General features: G+C 40.7%; 2 protein-coding genes across 6 annotated transcripts; both read right to left on the bottom strand.

Annotated features, from left to right (window-relative positions):
- Positions 1–1,086: 1,086 nt before the first annotated feature.
- LOC129595622 (succinyl-CoA:3-ketoacid-coenzyme A transferase, mitochondrial-like) lies at positions 1,087–2,788 on the bottom strand. The gene is given in 7 exon segments (XM_055492680.1): positions 1,087–1,210; positions 1,212–1,283; positions 1,678–1,711; positions 1,714–1,912; positions 1,915–1,945; positions 2,442–2,466; positions 2,719–2,788. Coding segments are annotated over 7 exon segments (555 nt in total).
- Positions 2,789–2,845: 57 nt separating this feature from the next.
- Positions 2,846–16,094, bottom strand: LOC129595588 (uncharacterized). Of its 5 annotated transcripts, none has more exons than XM_055492639.1 (4): positions 15,858–16,094; positions 15,488–15,660; positions 4,052–4,232; positions 3,464–3,574 (listed from the first exon to the last, which is right to left on the bottom strand). In XM_055492639.1, the coding sequence occupies exons 1-4, from the start codon at positions 15,908–15,910 to the stop codon at positions 3,520–3,522; spliced, it is 462 nt and encodes a 153-aa protein (XP_055348614.1). In that variant the 5' UTR covers positions 15,911–16,094; the 3' UTR covers positions 3,464–3,519. The 5 variants fall into 5 exon arrangements, 4 of the variants coding, with proteins under 4 accessions (XP_055348614.1, XP_055348616.1, XP_055348617.1 ...); XM_055492641.1 differs by adding an exon at positions 14,206–14,341 and having other exon boundaries at positions 15,488–16,094; XM_055492642.1 differs by lacking the exon at positions 15,488–15,660 and having other exon boundaries at positions 15,856–16,094.
- Positions 16,095–17,240: the final 1,146 nt, after the last annotated feature.

Raw genomic sequence — 17,240 nt, forward strand, 5'->3', positions numbered from 1 at the left:
TACTTCCAGGTAAAGTCTACAGTATCTGTAACATTTACCAGTTCCGCCTATACTACTGTAGAGCGGCACTGCATTTACTTATTATTAGGTATTCACGGGATATTCATTAAATGTTATGCACCAGTGACATGCAACCGAAATATCCATCTGCAAACGGCGGCCTTCTATTCATGATTACATGATTTACATCGTAATTGTACTCGTATAGTCTTACCAAATGCTTTAACATAATAATTGGCATTATTAATTGCTTTAACATATACATGTACTTGCTCGCACAGATTATGGTGTTGGCAGTATGTTGAAGTATTCCAGTACAAATCGTATCGATTACACCACTTTAATCATGTTTCAAGTACTTAAATCACCTGTTAATTTGATGTTCCTAGCTATAACGTATCTACGTTAGGAACTATTTGCTCTTTATTCATTCCTGCACAAAAACCCAACAACTGTTGAAATTATTTCGAATAAGAAAACCATACAAATTAAATACCACCTTATATGTAAACCACCGTACAAATTAATTATTATAATAATTTTAAACAACCGACAGAAATCTTTAAGTGGGGTAGAATAACTAATAATGCCATTCCGCTGAGTTGAATTAATTTGATTGTGAATACGAGGACATTTGGGTGCTGTGAACATACCCTGCACGATTAGGCTGCGATGAACAGCTGGCTAGCCGTAGCTCGGTCTGAATGCAAACGGCTATAAATGTATTATGTATCTACAACTTTGTATGCAGTACATGAGCAAAATTTTGGTTCCGGCGAAATCCGGCCATCTTATACAGAACTCATCAATTTTGTTTCAATTTTCTCGGCAGAATTGTTTATTATCAAACCATCACGTCTCGCGCGAGAAAAAGCAATCATCGATCCGACCAATTAGCCACCGCCGCGCAGATACTTGTACAGATATAAAACCATAAAACCCGATCCCAATAAAAAAACAACCTCCACCGCCTGCTATGACCGGACTGGCAGTCCCAGAAAAAAACAATAAATCTGTTATTTCTCCGGGATTGTATTCCATGGTTTTCACATTGGCATCCACTGCAAATTCATCCCGTTGTGCCGATCACATCGGCGACCGCCACCTCTCCGCCAGTTCCGCCAGACGCAGTGTTCCATTAATATAGGCCTTGTCCACGACAAAGACACACTTCTCCGTGAGGATCATATCGACGACACCTTTACCGGTCAGGCAATGTACACTCGTTGAGGATCTTGGGATCATTCTCCTTCGATGTGTGCTCCATCACGACTATTCTAGTACTCTTTACCACCTGCACGAAAAGCTTAAAAAATAAATGGTAAAATTAAGAGCATCTTTCTCTTGCGAAATTTCGGACATTATGCCATCGGCAACCAAACCGGAAACGTAAACCGCTATCATTACCTACTCTAGCCATAACACTACGATAACAAACATTTATGTAGCCAGCCTCATTGATGTGTCTACGAGTTAATTTAAACTGTTTAATAAACAGATATTTCAAAACATGCAGTTCACACGGACATTTTTGATATAATGGTTATTATACAAATCAACGAAAGCAGTTTTTCGATGCTGCGACAGCAAAGTTTGCTGAGCAATGAGCACCACTGATATAACGTTAAAAATTAAACCATTCCACGAAGACTTACTGTACCTTTGTTCCGGCTGCACTGGCCGACGAGATCCATAGCGCCGCCCATCCCCTGACCATCTTCTCCGGAATCATCCAGTTGGCCAGATCGCCGCGCTTCGACACCTGCAGGGCGTCCAGCATCGTCAGGTGAATGTGCCCACCGCGGATCATCGCGAAGGATTCATCGCTGCTGAAGTAGCTGGCCCGGGCAACACCGTCAGTCTGCTTGCCGACGTTGATCACATCGGCGTCCACTTGCTCCTTGGTGGATATTCACATTCACCACAGCCCAGTATTCCGTTTTCACTACAAAAACAGAAGAATTTTGTAAAAAAATTATTGCAAAATGTAATGCTGTCTGAATACTAGAAAATTATTATCGAAATCACGCTAACATAACGTTCCAGCACAGAATACCAGCCGCAACTCTACCTAACAGCTCACAGCTGATCGATCGCCTATTCACAAGTCTTGCATCGATACTGCACTTACTAATTACGTATTTACGAACTTCATCTGTTAAAATTAATAGTGTCCGCGCTTGCAGCTTTTGTGAATTTAGTGGCTATCGAAAGGTTTAACCATTAAACCAATGTGTCGAAAACTCAGCTGCAACATTCAAAAAATTTATTCAGATATCGTTTTAAACACTCCAAACCCATTTTGCATGACGGCCGTCACAACAAGCACTTCCGGAACGCTTTGCTATCATTTCTAATTCTTTGGCAGTTTCTGTAGTGCATGCAATTTTTGCTTTTCACTCGGATGTTTATGACAGTTTTCACATAATATGTAAGAGCACCTTTTCAGCAACACGGGAACTGATGCTTGAAACAACCACGTAATACTGACTCTTTATCACGCACACAATGAAATACCGAATTAATAAATAAATTCGCTGGAAGTAAGAGAGACGTTCCTCAAACACAACTATAAAATAATCCGTTTGATTACGGCAAACAACTACAATATGCGGAGCAATAAAAAATCAGAAACTTAAAAAAGACAAAAAGAATTAAAACAAAGAAAACGTTGGAAAAAAACATGTACTTTCATCCCTTGCGAATTTGATTACTAACCAGCATGGGTGCCCAGATTGCCATACATCCCGTCCTTGAACTCCTTGGCCGCGCGGCGGTTGTTTAACATTTTCGACTCGCGGGTCTGGCTGGCGATGTCGATCTTCTTGTTGGGCCCGTACTTGATGGGGCGCCGCGCCCTCGTGCATCAGGGGGTGCCACGGCAGTGGGCGTGTAGAAGGCCGGGATGCCGGCACCGACACTCGGCCAGTGTGCCCTAAAATGATTCACATACTTAATAATTTTTCCTTGCCTACGTTTGCGCTGAAAAGTTAGGCAAATCATACTTAAAAGAATGATGATGGTTACAGCAGAATTTACAGCATAACACTTGACATTACAACTAAACAGAAACTCATTACAAACAATTTTATTCCCAGAAATACCGTCGAACAGCCGTTGCATTGTTAACAGAGAAACCTGAGTAAAAAATATTCCATCAACTTGCCAAATTTTTTCCGAGGGAAAATCAGTAACTACTCAGTACAAAAAAACCACAAACCAATCATACTCGTCCGGTTTGTCTGAATATTGTACACACCGCTAAAATTACTCATGAGAAATAAACGAAATCACCGCCAGATTTCTCCAACAAAATAAAATATAGGGGCAACATAGTGTTAAAATTCTTGTTAAGCAAAGAACTGTCTTGCTTCGATTAGGAAATATTTTTGTCCCTGTGTTATAATACGTAAAACAGCTGGATGGAACAAGGACACGGCTATGGACAGGATCACAGCTTCAAGGAAATGATAAGTGTCATGGTGAATGGACTCGTAGTCGTGGCCAGCAGCAGATTAATTAATGTCGGCGTTCCATGGCAGCGGCACAGGTTACGCCCGCCGCCAAAACTCCTCTGGAAAGAACAGTATACTGTCAACACCTGATATAAGTAACCATAAGCTTGCCATAAGCATAAAGAGACTAGAATTTACGCGCAAAAGGTTTGAATAAACTTGCTGGTACTGACACCTATAAGTTGGTTAGGGAACATCAGCTAAGACAGTAATCAATAAAATCGGAAAGAGCATTGCTACAAACTGGCAATATTTGTAGTATCAACTATTAAGTATTTAATACATAACGTATCTCGAGCAATTAATGAGGAAATGTCTGACTGTCATTGGCACTGTTGTAAACGTTGTTTTTAAACCGGAAATAGGCCTTGATATTGTTACCACACTGTCGAAGTAATAGAGTAATTAGAGAACTATAGCTGTAAGTTAGTACCTGCTATCTTACTCACTGTAAATTTCAAACAATAACTCTTAACAATAAGGTTTTCACAATAATTTTCAAAACAAATTCCATAATTCAATACATGTGCATTTACCGTATAGAATTGAGTAGCGCGGCCTGATTGCCTATGAGGTGATCCGGACGAAGATAAACGTAGCGCGCTTGGCCTTCTCCGATAACATTTCGCCAGCCCTCGAAATGGTTTCGCATATCAGCGGTAAGATGGAGCGCAGTTAAAAACGCCTCCGTACCTGGAGCTTCCGGAATATCCGCGTCTGCAACACATGCCACAAGGTTACACTTTCATCCTCGACATCCTTGATTGCTATTATAATGGCGGATTATGATAATTTTTTATCGTTAAAGCCACAATTTCTCATCTACTTAGCTGATTTTTAAACACTTTTCGAAAGCTTAATTTTACCTCAATTTAGAAAAATTATTCTATACAGATAGTTTATTAGCAACAGCCTTCCAAATAACAAAAATGCTAGCGCTGGTACACTACTTGACAAGTTTACAGTTAAAATTGTTAAATATAAAAAAAAGCAAACAAAGTCTCTCGGGTTAAATGGTACTGACAAATTAATCTGCCTAGTAGAGTACAGTTGTAAAGATTTTACACATGCAGTCTACAAGATACAGTACAGTCTGATACAGACAACCACGCTGTGCATCGGCAACATAACAACCGCTGATAATATTCACGCTCGGAAATTAATAAGTCTAATCCAGATCAATTTTTTCGAGAAAAATTCCTGACAGCGTCAATAAGAAACAAGCTGTAAAGATTACAGGATGCTCTGCGCGGAGACCTAAAGGTTACTTTTAGACTACTCGGAGACGCTACATCAGTTAGCTAACGGGCCATGACCAAGCTAAGCCTCACAGAAATTCCTTTACATAACGAAAATTGTGAACACGAGAATTAAAGATAACCTACTACGTTTACTGAAAACGGAAAGGTCGACTTGTAAGAATCAAAAATTTCAATAGGCAAAATCCCAGAGCCCGACTGACTGACCTTGATCAAATTCAAATATGATCGCTCGCAGTGAAGCCCCCGCCTGATTTGCTGCCCCAGGCATGGCAGCCACGCAAACTAATTTTCCCGCTGCATCGCTCACGAATGCCATATTTGGAGCAAATAGAATGAGGAAATAAGGCTGGTGCATTAATAGACGAGTAAAGGTTACGGTCACTGTGTTACTACGCTAATAACGAAAATTCTCGACTGCAAGAGGAAGAAGATCAGACTGCAAGTCGCACTGCCAACAAAATCCGTCGTTTATATAGCGGCAGCGCTAACTCTACGCTTGTACAGGTATTGGACGTTCTACCCGAATTGCAAGACATGCGTCTACGTGGCGTACTGAGCATGCAACCAAGATTGGCATCCCGACAATAGATCCAGTCAGGGTTGACCGCCTCGCGCGGTTATCGCCCAAGAGGAACACTTATCCATTTTCACAATCAGCGTTTCCGGCATCATGCAACCATAAGTTATTAGGGTTGCTGCGAATCACACTGTTCTGTGTTCACCGCTTTCTCATGTGTTTTCTGGCTTTTAAGACAGATATCTATCTGTAACTATCTCATTAATTAATTTTAATTACGCTACAAACACAAGCACATGTACGAGTACATTGACACAAACAGTAGCCTCTCCATAATTACTACAGTAATACAGCGCCATAAAATTTTCGAATCTCACTGAGCATCACTTCAGCATGCCGACAAGCACCTCGGCACTGCCACTGTTCTGTGTTCCGAAAACGAAACATGAATTACACTACTACAGTACTCGAAAAATTGCAATATCCCTACGTAAACATGTCAGCCGCATGCACATTCATTCTATCGGTATACAACACAACCTCCACTCAACCACAACCTCCGAATCTGGTGCCATTCTAAAGTTTATCCACAATTTCAACCGGAGGATTTATTGAGTACTGCAGTAAGCAACCGTTAAAAACCACTTTATTTTTACGATCAGGCCTTTCCAGAGAACTAATAGCAATTATAATCCATTGATTAAGACTAGTCCAAGAGCTTCTACGATTATCGCTCGGAGTTTCCGACCGAGAAATCCTGCGACTGTGAGCGTATTCCTGGACAATCAAACAACCCGGCACTAGCAATAATTAATATTATACGATCGACTCCTAAGCCACTGCCAAAACGCTAGAGGCATTTTATACCCGCAGATTTCGGGCACTCATTCCTAGGCGGAAGTTTCACAAAACTTGCAATGCTGACAAAAGTCAAAATAATAGTAAAAGAAGTTTGCGGTGTTTTATAAAAATTGCTGTTTTTTCCTTCCGTGTCAAACATTATGATCTAACTGAAGAGTGAACAGGCTGGACAAGACCGCTGGCATTAAAATTCTTCTGTTTATTATGCGTTTTATGCAATGACGAAGGTGTTAAATGCACATAAAAACGACGCGGTTAAAAATTGGAGTTCACTTAACTCACTTAACTCACTCACATTCTTGCTTGGACAGCTTGCAGACTGCCCAATAAATTTAGAACTTTTCTCTCTGCAGCCTTTAGCCTACATTCAGCCCATTCCACAGTATACATAGTCGAACATCTTGACTAAGTATATGACATGTAAATTACGGTGACCTTTAAAGTTTTGACAACACTTGCAAGGCATGATGCCTGATTCTGAAGACAGTGGAGGTTTTGTTCAAGAGGATTTGTCTGATTTGCCGTTTGTTGATTTGGCAAAGAAACTATCCAGTATTCTGCAGGAAGTGTATGCAAATTTACCACCCAAGAATCACAAACTCCGCCCGATCCTCACTAAGAACAAAGATGTCCTGATGCAAATCCCATCTTTACTGAAAGATCACCACATCCGATTATATGAAAATGCCCTAAAGACGGAAACCGAACTGATCCATGAAAAGGAGCGCACAAGACAACTTACTAGTGCCCGTGTTGAAGATACCGGCACCCTTACCGATGACCACCACGACAAGCCGCGAAAAACTTATGCCGCCATCACGAAAGAACCTGTGCCGGCAGTCATCCTCCAGCCGAAGAAGACAGAGCCACTACCTCCTCCCAGATCCCGCACAACAACAAGTGAGCTCACCAAACTATCCAATGCTCTCAACACTGCTCTCCCTGCTGGTGCCGCTGATCTGAACGTGACCGACATCCGTCCCATTGGTGGTAAGCGTGTTCTACTTCGTTTTAAGAATGCCGACAGTGCCGCAAATGGTAAGTCAATCTTGGAAAGCCATTCAGAAGCTTTGGGTTATGATGTGGTCAGTACTAAACCCAAAACGTCAAGGGTTATTGTTCGCCGAGTCCCAAAAACACTGTCTAATGACGATTTCTTGAAAGAATTACGCGTTAAAGTAAACATCCCACCCAATTCAGTGCTTAAAATTGTCACCCGGTTGACCAGTCAAAGAGAGGAAGTATCCACGTGTGCAATTAGTTTTCGAGGTCAGCCAGGATGTTCGCAATATCCTGACTGACCAACGGTTCTTAATGATTCAGTGGTCCTGATGTCCTATAGAGGACCATGTTTACGTACCACAATGTACTAGATGTTGTGCCTACGGTCACACTTCGACAAAGTGTGAAAATCCCTCGCTGTGCGTTTGTGCTAAATCCCATCACACTAACGACTGCACGGAGAATGCTGATTTTCGATTCATTTGCGCAAATTGTAGTGATAGCGGTGTTTATTCTCCGACAAACTACCATACGGCGTATGACCACTTTTATTGCTCTGTCTTCAAAAATTCGCGATACTTTTACAACCGAAATTTCCCAAAAAACCGGTAAACGCTAACGAAATTTTAATTAACAACCAGGCTGTGCCACAATTGTTCGACAATGCTTAACGATGAAAATTTGTCCAGTAACGATATTGGCTACCCGACCGTAAATAGTCGACAACCGAAACATCCTGTTCTTCTTGAGAACATCCGCATACGATGTTGTAATGTCAGAAGCGTCAAGAACAAACGTGAAGAAGTGAAATTGTTTTGCTCGGACAGTGATGTGACCGTTCTTACTGAAACATATGATAGACCATTTATGACAGGTTCTGATTTTGCTGACCTGGATAACTACAATGTCTTTCGAAATGGTAGAGCTGATGGTCGTGGTGGTGTTGCTGTTGTTATCAGAAAATCTCTTTGTGCTTTTCCCATGCCAGAGCTTAATACTCCTTCCCTTGAAATTTTGTGCGTTGAGTCTCGTGCTATTGATCGTATTTTTATTGCTTTCTATGCGCCCCCTGATAAAAGTATTCATCTTGTGCCTGCCCTGATTAAACACCTGCGTTCTAATTTCTCTCTTGGTCTATTAGCAAAATGCATAATCATGGGTGATTTCAATCGGCCTGACATAAATTGGTCTAATAAAACCGCAAGAAAACCAGCCAGTCGTGAGCTGCTGTCCGCTATCAAAGAATTCGAGATGATACAGCTAGTCAACTTTCCAACCAGGAAGAACAATTGTCTTGACTTGTGTCTCATCAGTGCCAACTCGCTTTTTTCACCAGCAGTTCCCATCAGCCCGCCCTCCTCTACCAACGATCATATCGGTTTTGAATTTTCTCTGAAACTAAAGAAATATCGCAGAAAATTTCGTACTGTTAAGCGATGGAAAATCGAAAGCAATAATGTTGGTCAGTTCATCGACGCGTTAAATGTTGTCAACTGGGAAAGTTTATTTTGCAATTTAAACGTTAATGAAAGAGCAGATAAATTTGAAAATGTTTTTCTCGAAACAGCAAAAGCATATTTTGAATTTAGTGACGTGAAAATTCGGATTGGTGCAGTGAAATATCCTAGAAATATTAAAAAAGTAATAAATTCAAGAGATCTTGCTTTTCGTAAATACCGACAGATAAATCTACCGAATTTGAAAACTAAATGGAAAAAGTTGTCAAAGAAATTAAGTGCTGCTAAGAAAATTTGAAAACACAGACTTTCTGATATTTCCACTGCACACAGAAACAATCCATCCAAATTTTGGCGGTATATGAAATCGATGAATGACCGCATCGGTATGCCACCTCTCAAAAGGCCGGATGGCACGACGGCAGCTACAGATAACGAAAAAGCTAATCTACTGAACGCTCTGTACCGCGAGTCTCAGTCGACCTGCAACGCGCACTGTACTGGCTCTGATTTAAATTTAATTTGCGGCAACGAAGAAAGGTGGGAAATCTCGGAGCTTTTGATTTTGAACAACTTGCGAAAATTTCTGTAACAACTTCAAGTGGCAAGTACGAAATCACTAACAAACTTCTGAAAATTGCTGCTCCAGGCATTCTTGCTCCGCTCAGATTAATTTTTAATGCCGCTATCAATGAAGGTGTGTTTCCGGTGAAGTGGAAGCATTCGTTTATAACAGCAGTACCGAAAATCTCTGCAGATCACAGATTGCCGGGTAGCTATCGACCAGTTTCAATGTTGAACCCAGTTTCAAAAATTTTTGAACGTTGTCTTGATCAATTAATTCGTGAACATTTGAACAAAAATTCAATACTTCTGGATCACCAGTTTGCTTACCGGCATAAAAGGTCTACTGAGCTACAGCTATTTCTTTTTGTCAAGTCTTTGAACGATTTCAACACAAGCGGCATTGCTGTAGATGCAGTATTCTTGGACTGCTCAAAAGCTTTTGATAAGCTTTCCCACGAATCCATCATAAACGCGCTGATCGAAATGAATCTTCCCAGTCACATCGTACATTTGGTCTCTGATTACTTGAAAGATCGAACACAATGTGTGACAGTTGGAAATGAGTTTGCTCATTCGTTACCCGTTAACAGTGGTGTACCGCAGGGTTCAGTTTTAGGGCCACTACTGTTCATTTGTGTCTTAAATTTCATTCTCCGCGCATTAAAAAACGGTAGCGCCGCTCTCGTTTTTGCAGATGACGTAGTTATTTTTCGCCCCATTACTGAAACAGGTGACAGTCAGCTGTTGCAGGAAGATCTTACTTCTCTCAATGAATGGCTTGCTAGCAAAAAGCTCAGTCTAAACGCTGCTAAGTCTGCCCACGTTCACTTCTCAAAACAGAAATCCTCGGTCTGCCCATATTATTACAGTATCGATAATGTTACGATTCCAAATTGTGATCATGTCAAACACTTGGGCATATTCGTTGACCGAAAACTAAATTTTAAATTAAATAGTGAAAATGTAGCAAAAAAATGCAACCGAAAAATCAGCTACATTAATCACATTTTCCGTTATACTGATTGCGGTGCTCGCATACGACTTTTTGTCTCTTGTCCTCTCGGTCATCGATTACTGTTGCTCCATCACGCACCCGTTATTCAAACAGTCCGCTGATCTCTTAGAACGTTGCCAGAGAAGATTCACTAAATCCTTGCGACTCGGCAACAATGTTCTAAATTATGGTGCACGGCTAAAAGAGCTTAAATGGGATGATTTAATTACTCGCCGTTTAAAAAAAGCGCTGTTGTTTTGTATAAATTGGTCTTTCGGGTGATTCCTATGGGTGATCAAATCGTAACTCCTCTTACGTTTTCGGTCTCTGCGTTTGAGTCTGTTGCAGGAAACACAAGATCATCCGAGCGTCTAATGAAACATCCATGTCCTATAAAACCTGCCGCGACGACCTTTTGTGGGATAACAGTGACTACTGACCACCTGTCCTATATAAACACCCTCGCCTCCATCTGGAACGAGCTTCCTTTGCAGCCAGTAGCCTATGTCACATTAAAGCCTTTTCGGAAGCCCTGAAACCGTGAAATTGAATGTGCTGCCGTCGGTTGAAATCTTAAAAGCCAATCTTTACTCTAAATAAATGCTTATCTGCGCTTTTTTCTTTGCTATCCTTGTAGGTAATGGGTACTTTATTGAGTGTGTACTGTTACGCATAAACGGCTGCGACTAGTTGAAATAGTACAGTACAGAAAGGCGATTACGTGCGTAAGTGTCCTTGCTTTCCTTTTTCCCACGATTTCTTTTGGAATACTTTTGAAAATTTGAATTAATTTAGCTGTACGTGGGTTTTGGTTTTATGCATCGACCCCAGCGCGATCGTCTCCCTCCCTTTTTTCCACAGTAATATAGCGTCAACTTATCGCAACCGAAAAAATAATGTTTATTTCCATCTCTATGTCTCTTAATGTTACTGCATCTGATCAGTCGTTTGGTTGATGTTTTTGTGTTTTGCTGAAGAATGCTTTGTGTTTTGTTTTTGCGATCTTCATTGTTGTACTCCAATGTCGTTTCACGACTGTTGTCTGTAGCCTAGAGGGGGCTAATGCTCCGTGCAAAGGACAATAAACTTCCATTATTATTTAAGGAATCTGCTAGAAATTTGTACTGTGCAGACTATAGTAAACAGATAGCAAGTATTTCTTTAAACAATTGAATCACGAAAACTTCAGCGCCATGAGTTTTACATATGTGCTGATTAAGATTGTACTTGTCGTCTTACGGTTTTCGATTCGACTACAAGCTAATACATGTACAGGGCCGTAGCGAGGGTATAGGCGCACTGGCGCGCGCCTATACCTCCTCGGCCAACTTTTGAATAAAATTTGCGCCCGAAACTGGCACACAGGTGCAAAATTTCTGGATTTTTCAAAGGGCGCAGCGGGCGCCACTGGCCGTGCGCCCGTGGCGCAGAGTGGACTTTGGCCGGATGTGCCTTGGTCTGATGTACGGCGATCAAGAACTACAATAATTAAACTATTTATATTAATTAAAGTATTAAAGCGCGGGCTGTTTATACGGGCGCAACGGGCGCAGGCTTCGAAATTTATGGGCGCAGTGGGCTCAGATTGACCTTCGAAGCGGGCGCAAATGGCGCAGTCAAATTGCGCCTACCCCATCCAACGGACCTCGCTACGGCCCTGTACATGTAGAATAAATTAAAAAAAATTAGCCACAACTGTAAGCGCTGATATATAACAAAAATATTGGAAAATTATTTCTAGAATAACGAAAGACGTATAAAACCCCCTTTGACTAGAAAGTAAATGAAATTAATCAAATTAATAGGTACAGAATAATGCAGATAGATATACAGCACATAATATTTGTCGTTGATGAGCTGCAGATTGCGACCAAAAGTGGTTGATTTTGTGATCTGATCGCTGCAGTTGTACGACTACAGACAACTGCTGCTCGCATTGGCCATCGTCCAAAAACTGCCACGATTCAAAATTTGCGCGCATCGGTTCAAATCGCCTCCGCGCTGGATGCCAAGTAATTTCTCACAATCAGCACCATAGGTAGAATATGTTATGGACTTATGGGACATGCTAACGTGCCAACAAATCAAACCAGCCTTTTATGATTAATTCGATCGTTCACAATACTGCAAAGTATTCTAATCCTATTTCAAATTGTCAGTAAATTTTCAGTACATGCCAGAAAAATGCATGAGCGTAAGTAGATAAGCTTCTAATTAAAGTTTCCAATTCAACTCATGCAGAAGAGGAATTAACGCGCAGCCACGAGTTTTTAAGGCAGAACATTTCTTTAGCTATTCAAAGAGGTAATGCCGCTTCTGTTATTGGTACTGTAGAAAATGCTGTTATGTTTAATTGAAACTGAACCTTGATATTGTTATCGCGTTATGGAAATAAAGAGAATGTACTAATGAAGCAGTTAGTATATTGAATACTCCATACTTATAACCTTCAACACCAGCTCAACCCCAAAATGGCAGCAAAATTCGAAAGGTTTTACAAAGTCGTCTGCATCTGCGGCTTTAATTTGCATTTACAGTATAGCTATCGCAAGCTAGTACAATATAATCTGCTACACAATCTAAAGTACTGTATAGAGACACACGTTCACCGACAACAAGCAAGCGGCAAAAAATCTTCGTAGCGCTTGTCTGACTAATCGAAGATGCAAAAACAGGAAAACTGATCATGATTTCACTGAGATTTTATTTTACAATGCCAAAGTTAGAGAAAATATTATATCCCTTTTGTAATCTCTGCATTTTTGTTGCTTTTTGTGCTTCTTTGTGTGAGACGTAAAATTAGGCAGTTTAGACTGCATAAAGTTGTTTTGCAGTGCTAGTGGACTCAGTCCACCAGCACAGTCGACATTTGAGAAGAAAACAAATCATCCAACACACAATTAGCAAGCCAAACTTAATTAACACTGTCTTGCCAAACAGCTACAATACCGTCGCAATGGTTGATTACGCAGCAATGCCGGCTTTTTGTCGCCTCAAAGACATTACAGACTGGCACTTGAATTTCAACACACGTGCAGCTTCATGGCAAAAAACCCGAAAATTAAATATGATTTTTAAATAAAATCTTACTGTAAATTCGAAAAGGAGACTGTAATCGCATGGCTGTCTGTGTCAGCCGGTGTGGCAAACAACCACTTTACTAAGCAAGAACTTCCGGTATGTTCGGTCTGGTATCTGTACAATAATTATCATTTTCAAATAACAGCATCCTAAATAAGTTTTATCGTATTGTTATTAAAATCCTATCTTAAGAATTTGTAAAAGAATTCATAAAACGGTAACAAATTTCAAAAATCACACAAATTCTGTAGCGCCATGAACGTGCAATCACAGAATACCAAACCATACGTGGCATGACTACACAAGTCAGGCCACGCCAACCCATGCCAATCATCCCGCTACGGACTGCGAAACGAAAGAAAACGCCAAAATGTCTGTCAACAGTATCATCACCAATTTGGCAGGAAATTTAGGTTTAAGAGTACAGCACAGCTGATACGGCTTAACTAATATAAATTTATACGTGATGCGATTACTGCAAAAAAGCAGGCCATATTAGTATAGGCGGATAACGAATAGGTACGGCATAATACAGTTATATTGCATGTACTGATGATGTACATGTGCTAACAAATCTGCTAGGCTGTGTGGTTGTTTTACCATAAAAATGGCGTACAAAAAACGAAAGCGATACATGATAACAATTTCCTATTTCCGCTTCAAAAGCAATCAGCAATTGTTGTGCAGCTTCCGAAAAAAAACACTTCACAAAATCCACTAATTTTCGCAAAAACGTTCAAACAATAATTTCTTATTATAACAGACAGAAGTACATAACAAGTTGTCCATAATTTTAACAAATTATTTACTAATTGCAGTATTTATTGCACTCAATAATTCTAAAAAGTTTTAATAATGCTGTTGTTTTTCCTACAATTCGTTTGATCGATGCTACTGCCAAAAAATTTACGACATTGTGAAATTAATTGCTGTACAAAAACAGCCTTACCGTTCACTCCATTTTCCAGTGTCAACCGCGATGAACTGCGCAGCAGCCACTCAAAATCCACCTTCATCCCGGAACCAGCCCGGTGCCATACTTCTTTAGGAATAGGAACGGTCAAAGGGAATCACACATCCGCAAGCTCAACGGAAAACTGGAGGCCCGATTGCGCATGCACACCACACGATGGCCACGGTTTATTCGTGCATTACGTGATTACACTAGAGACTCTATTAGCGAAAAGCCACTTTTTCTGTATGGCCTCAATCATATCTCACATAGGCTTGTTTTGTAGAGAAAAAAATCTAAAACTTTTTAGTGTTTTTGAATAAATCGAAAGGAAAAGATTTCTATTCCAGAAAGCAGGAATGATGGGAATATACGCCCCACAATAGGGTCTACGAGGAACCGCATTTTTAGCCGTGCCAGCCCGAATATGAGCCGATCTCCACTGCATACTTAAAGCATGGGGCCAGCCACAGAAACTCGTGTGCGGTAGCCCTAATGTCTTAAACATCGTGACAGACGATTTTAGCTCATGTTCTGTGGCTTCCCAAAATTCTGAAAAGATGCAACAAGCTAGACAACTCAAAATTTTTGAAAGTATGTATCAGTTTCATCAGTTCCAGCAAGGCAGACACGCTAAATGCAAGTTTATCAGTATGCCGTTTGCCAGGGAACCTAACGTACAAAACACCAGATTTCACAGTTCGCACTTATTTCAAGATCCGGAGTTTCCCGGGGAGATTTTCATCCCAAAACTGGATGAAATCGAAAGATGATGAAGTTTACAGACTTGTGGATTTGGTAAAGTTGTGGTAAATCGTCCTAGTTCAAAAGATAAATGCAACAGAACAGCAACTTCTGTATAGTGCGACTGGGTCTACAACGTTTATAGTGGCTCAATGTAGTGGTACTCTGGATAAACCATACACCATTCGATAGGGAATTAAATTCTCTTTCTGATTGGTGCATTTTAAAATGAGACCAATCAGAAAGGCGTGGGGCAGGGCTACGACAACCCGAGGCATCAATTTTTTCGGTACGAAGCACGGGATTCGAGCCGAAATAGTGCACAGTGTGGTGTATATACCTACGCTGTCGTAGAGTCTCTAGATTACACCTTACAGTTTACAGTTGCAGTTTACTCTATTACCTATTCTTACGAATTGTAAAATTATAAAGGTTGCCCTGTCTGATATCTATCGTGGACTAAGTACCGAAAGAAATTCAAAAAAGCGAAGAAAAGGTTAAACATTAAAGAAGAACAACTTCAGTACGGTGTCACCTGCGCAAGCATTCGATTCCACACCCAGCACAAAAAACTTCAAACAAGCGATCGATCTCTGTACATGCCCCGCAGCAATACATAATGGGTACAGGGAGTTGATAATAACTGACATCACGATCAAGTGACTGAATAAAACCACGCTTCCAACGGACGGCCATAAGCAATAAAGCCTATAAAGCCACCCAAAACTGATATTATTAACTGCCGAATAAACGTCCTTTTACAGGACACTTCGGGCGAAGAGTGAAATTGCTCAGAGAACTTTTAAGCGGAGATTACAACTACATCTAAAATCTCAGTAAGATGAGCAGATACCCAAAGAAGTAAAGTAGTGATCAACGATTCATCATCTCGATACAACGTACACTGCATTTGTACTCCATAATCAACACAATCGGTGACAATCCAGTGAATCCACATAAACAGGAGGAAATAGGAACAGTACGTACAAAATTATTCAGGATATTTTCAGGTATTTATACTGGAAAGGGCAAATAATCCAGTGCTGCAACTCAGCAGCAACTGACAAGAGATTTCTGTCTCCAAGTGCCCTGTCGAATTCACACAGATACTTGGCAGTGCCAGACATTGAGCGATTGCAGTCTGCAGTCGAAAAGTGCATGTGGCAGGAGCGGGCTGACAGCATGACCTCTTATTAGTGAACAAAGCCTGGAGGCGGAGCATCATTGCCAGTATTGCGAACAGCACTAAAACAGACCAAATTATTAGTTATTAATTTTTAAACAGTAGCAATGCCGCTTTATTATAGCAGCATTGTAAAGGTCAACGAGTATGACTGGGAAGACGTCATACAAGGAAACAGCGGATCGAAGAATTTTCTTCGATCCTCTGATGGTTTTGAGCAGGGTAAAGTATGGATGAGAAGATCGTGCCCGCATGACTACATACACCCTGCAACAGGCGGTAAAATAAAACAAGAGACGAACAAAGAGCGGACAACTTTGCTTTTTTCATGGAAATTGCTACTTCGGTTAACATTTTGCGTTTCTATTTTCACGGTATTTATAAATGTAACGAAATCAAAACTGTGATGTTCTGGTGGTTCGCTTGTCTCTGTAAGTACGTTCTGTCGAACTTCGTAGTTCGTATGCTACGAAGTTCGACAGAATTAAACCTTACTCGCTGACCGCTGTCAACAGGTATTTTTATCTGGCCGTTTTATTACCCTGCGAGCCTGCGGGTACTTAGTCTTCCAGCAGCCATATTAACCGGCACGTTGCCGGTAACCGATCAAATTGAAGGTCGTAGCATGACGTCACTGCGCCAGGCCCGCAGCTTCCACGGAACACACTGACTTCGACTGGGATTTACACTTTACAGTAAGTACTTCTACAGTACTACGAGTAGTCAAACAATACTTATTAATTAGTACTGTTATATTAGTAGTAGTCAAGGAATATCAGTTTGTGTGGTAGCCCGGAATATTATTATGAGCCACTTTACGCCACGCCGCCACGGTTGCATGGGCATGGTTCAACGTCAGCAAAATTACTTAATTATATTGCTATTAATTGTAACAGCCAACAGGTCCATAATTAATAATTAATAATTCTCACTTGGTCTCATTATAAAGTATCGCGACCGTAATGCGGTACTTTTGTACGTACTGCGTACTCGTATTTAATGTACCGTACGTAGTACTTTTATTAATCTATAGGTTTTTTAATCTATAGGTTTTTTTTTATAGGTACTTACTCTCACGAGAGTAAGTATTGTTGTAGCCGTTTGT

The sequence above is a fragment of the Paramacrobiotus metropolitanus genome, unplaced genomic scaffold, assembly GCF_019649055.1.
Source record: "Paramacrobiotus metropolitanus isolate TYO unplaced genomic scaffold, Prichtersi_v1.0 Parri_scaffold0000080, whole genome shotgun sequence".
Classification (NCBI taxonomy): Eukaryota; Metazoa; Tardigrada; class Eutardigrada; order Parachela; family Macrobiotidae; genus Paramacrobiotus; species Paramacrobiotus metropolitanus.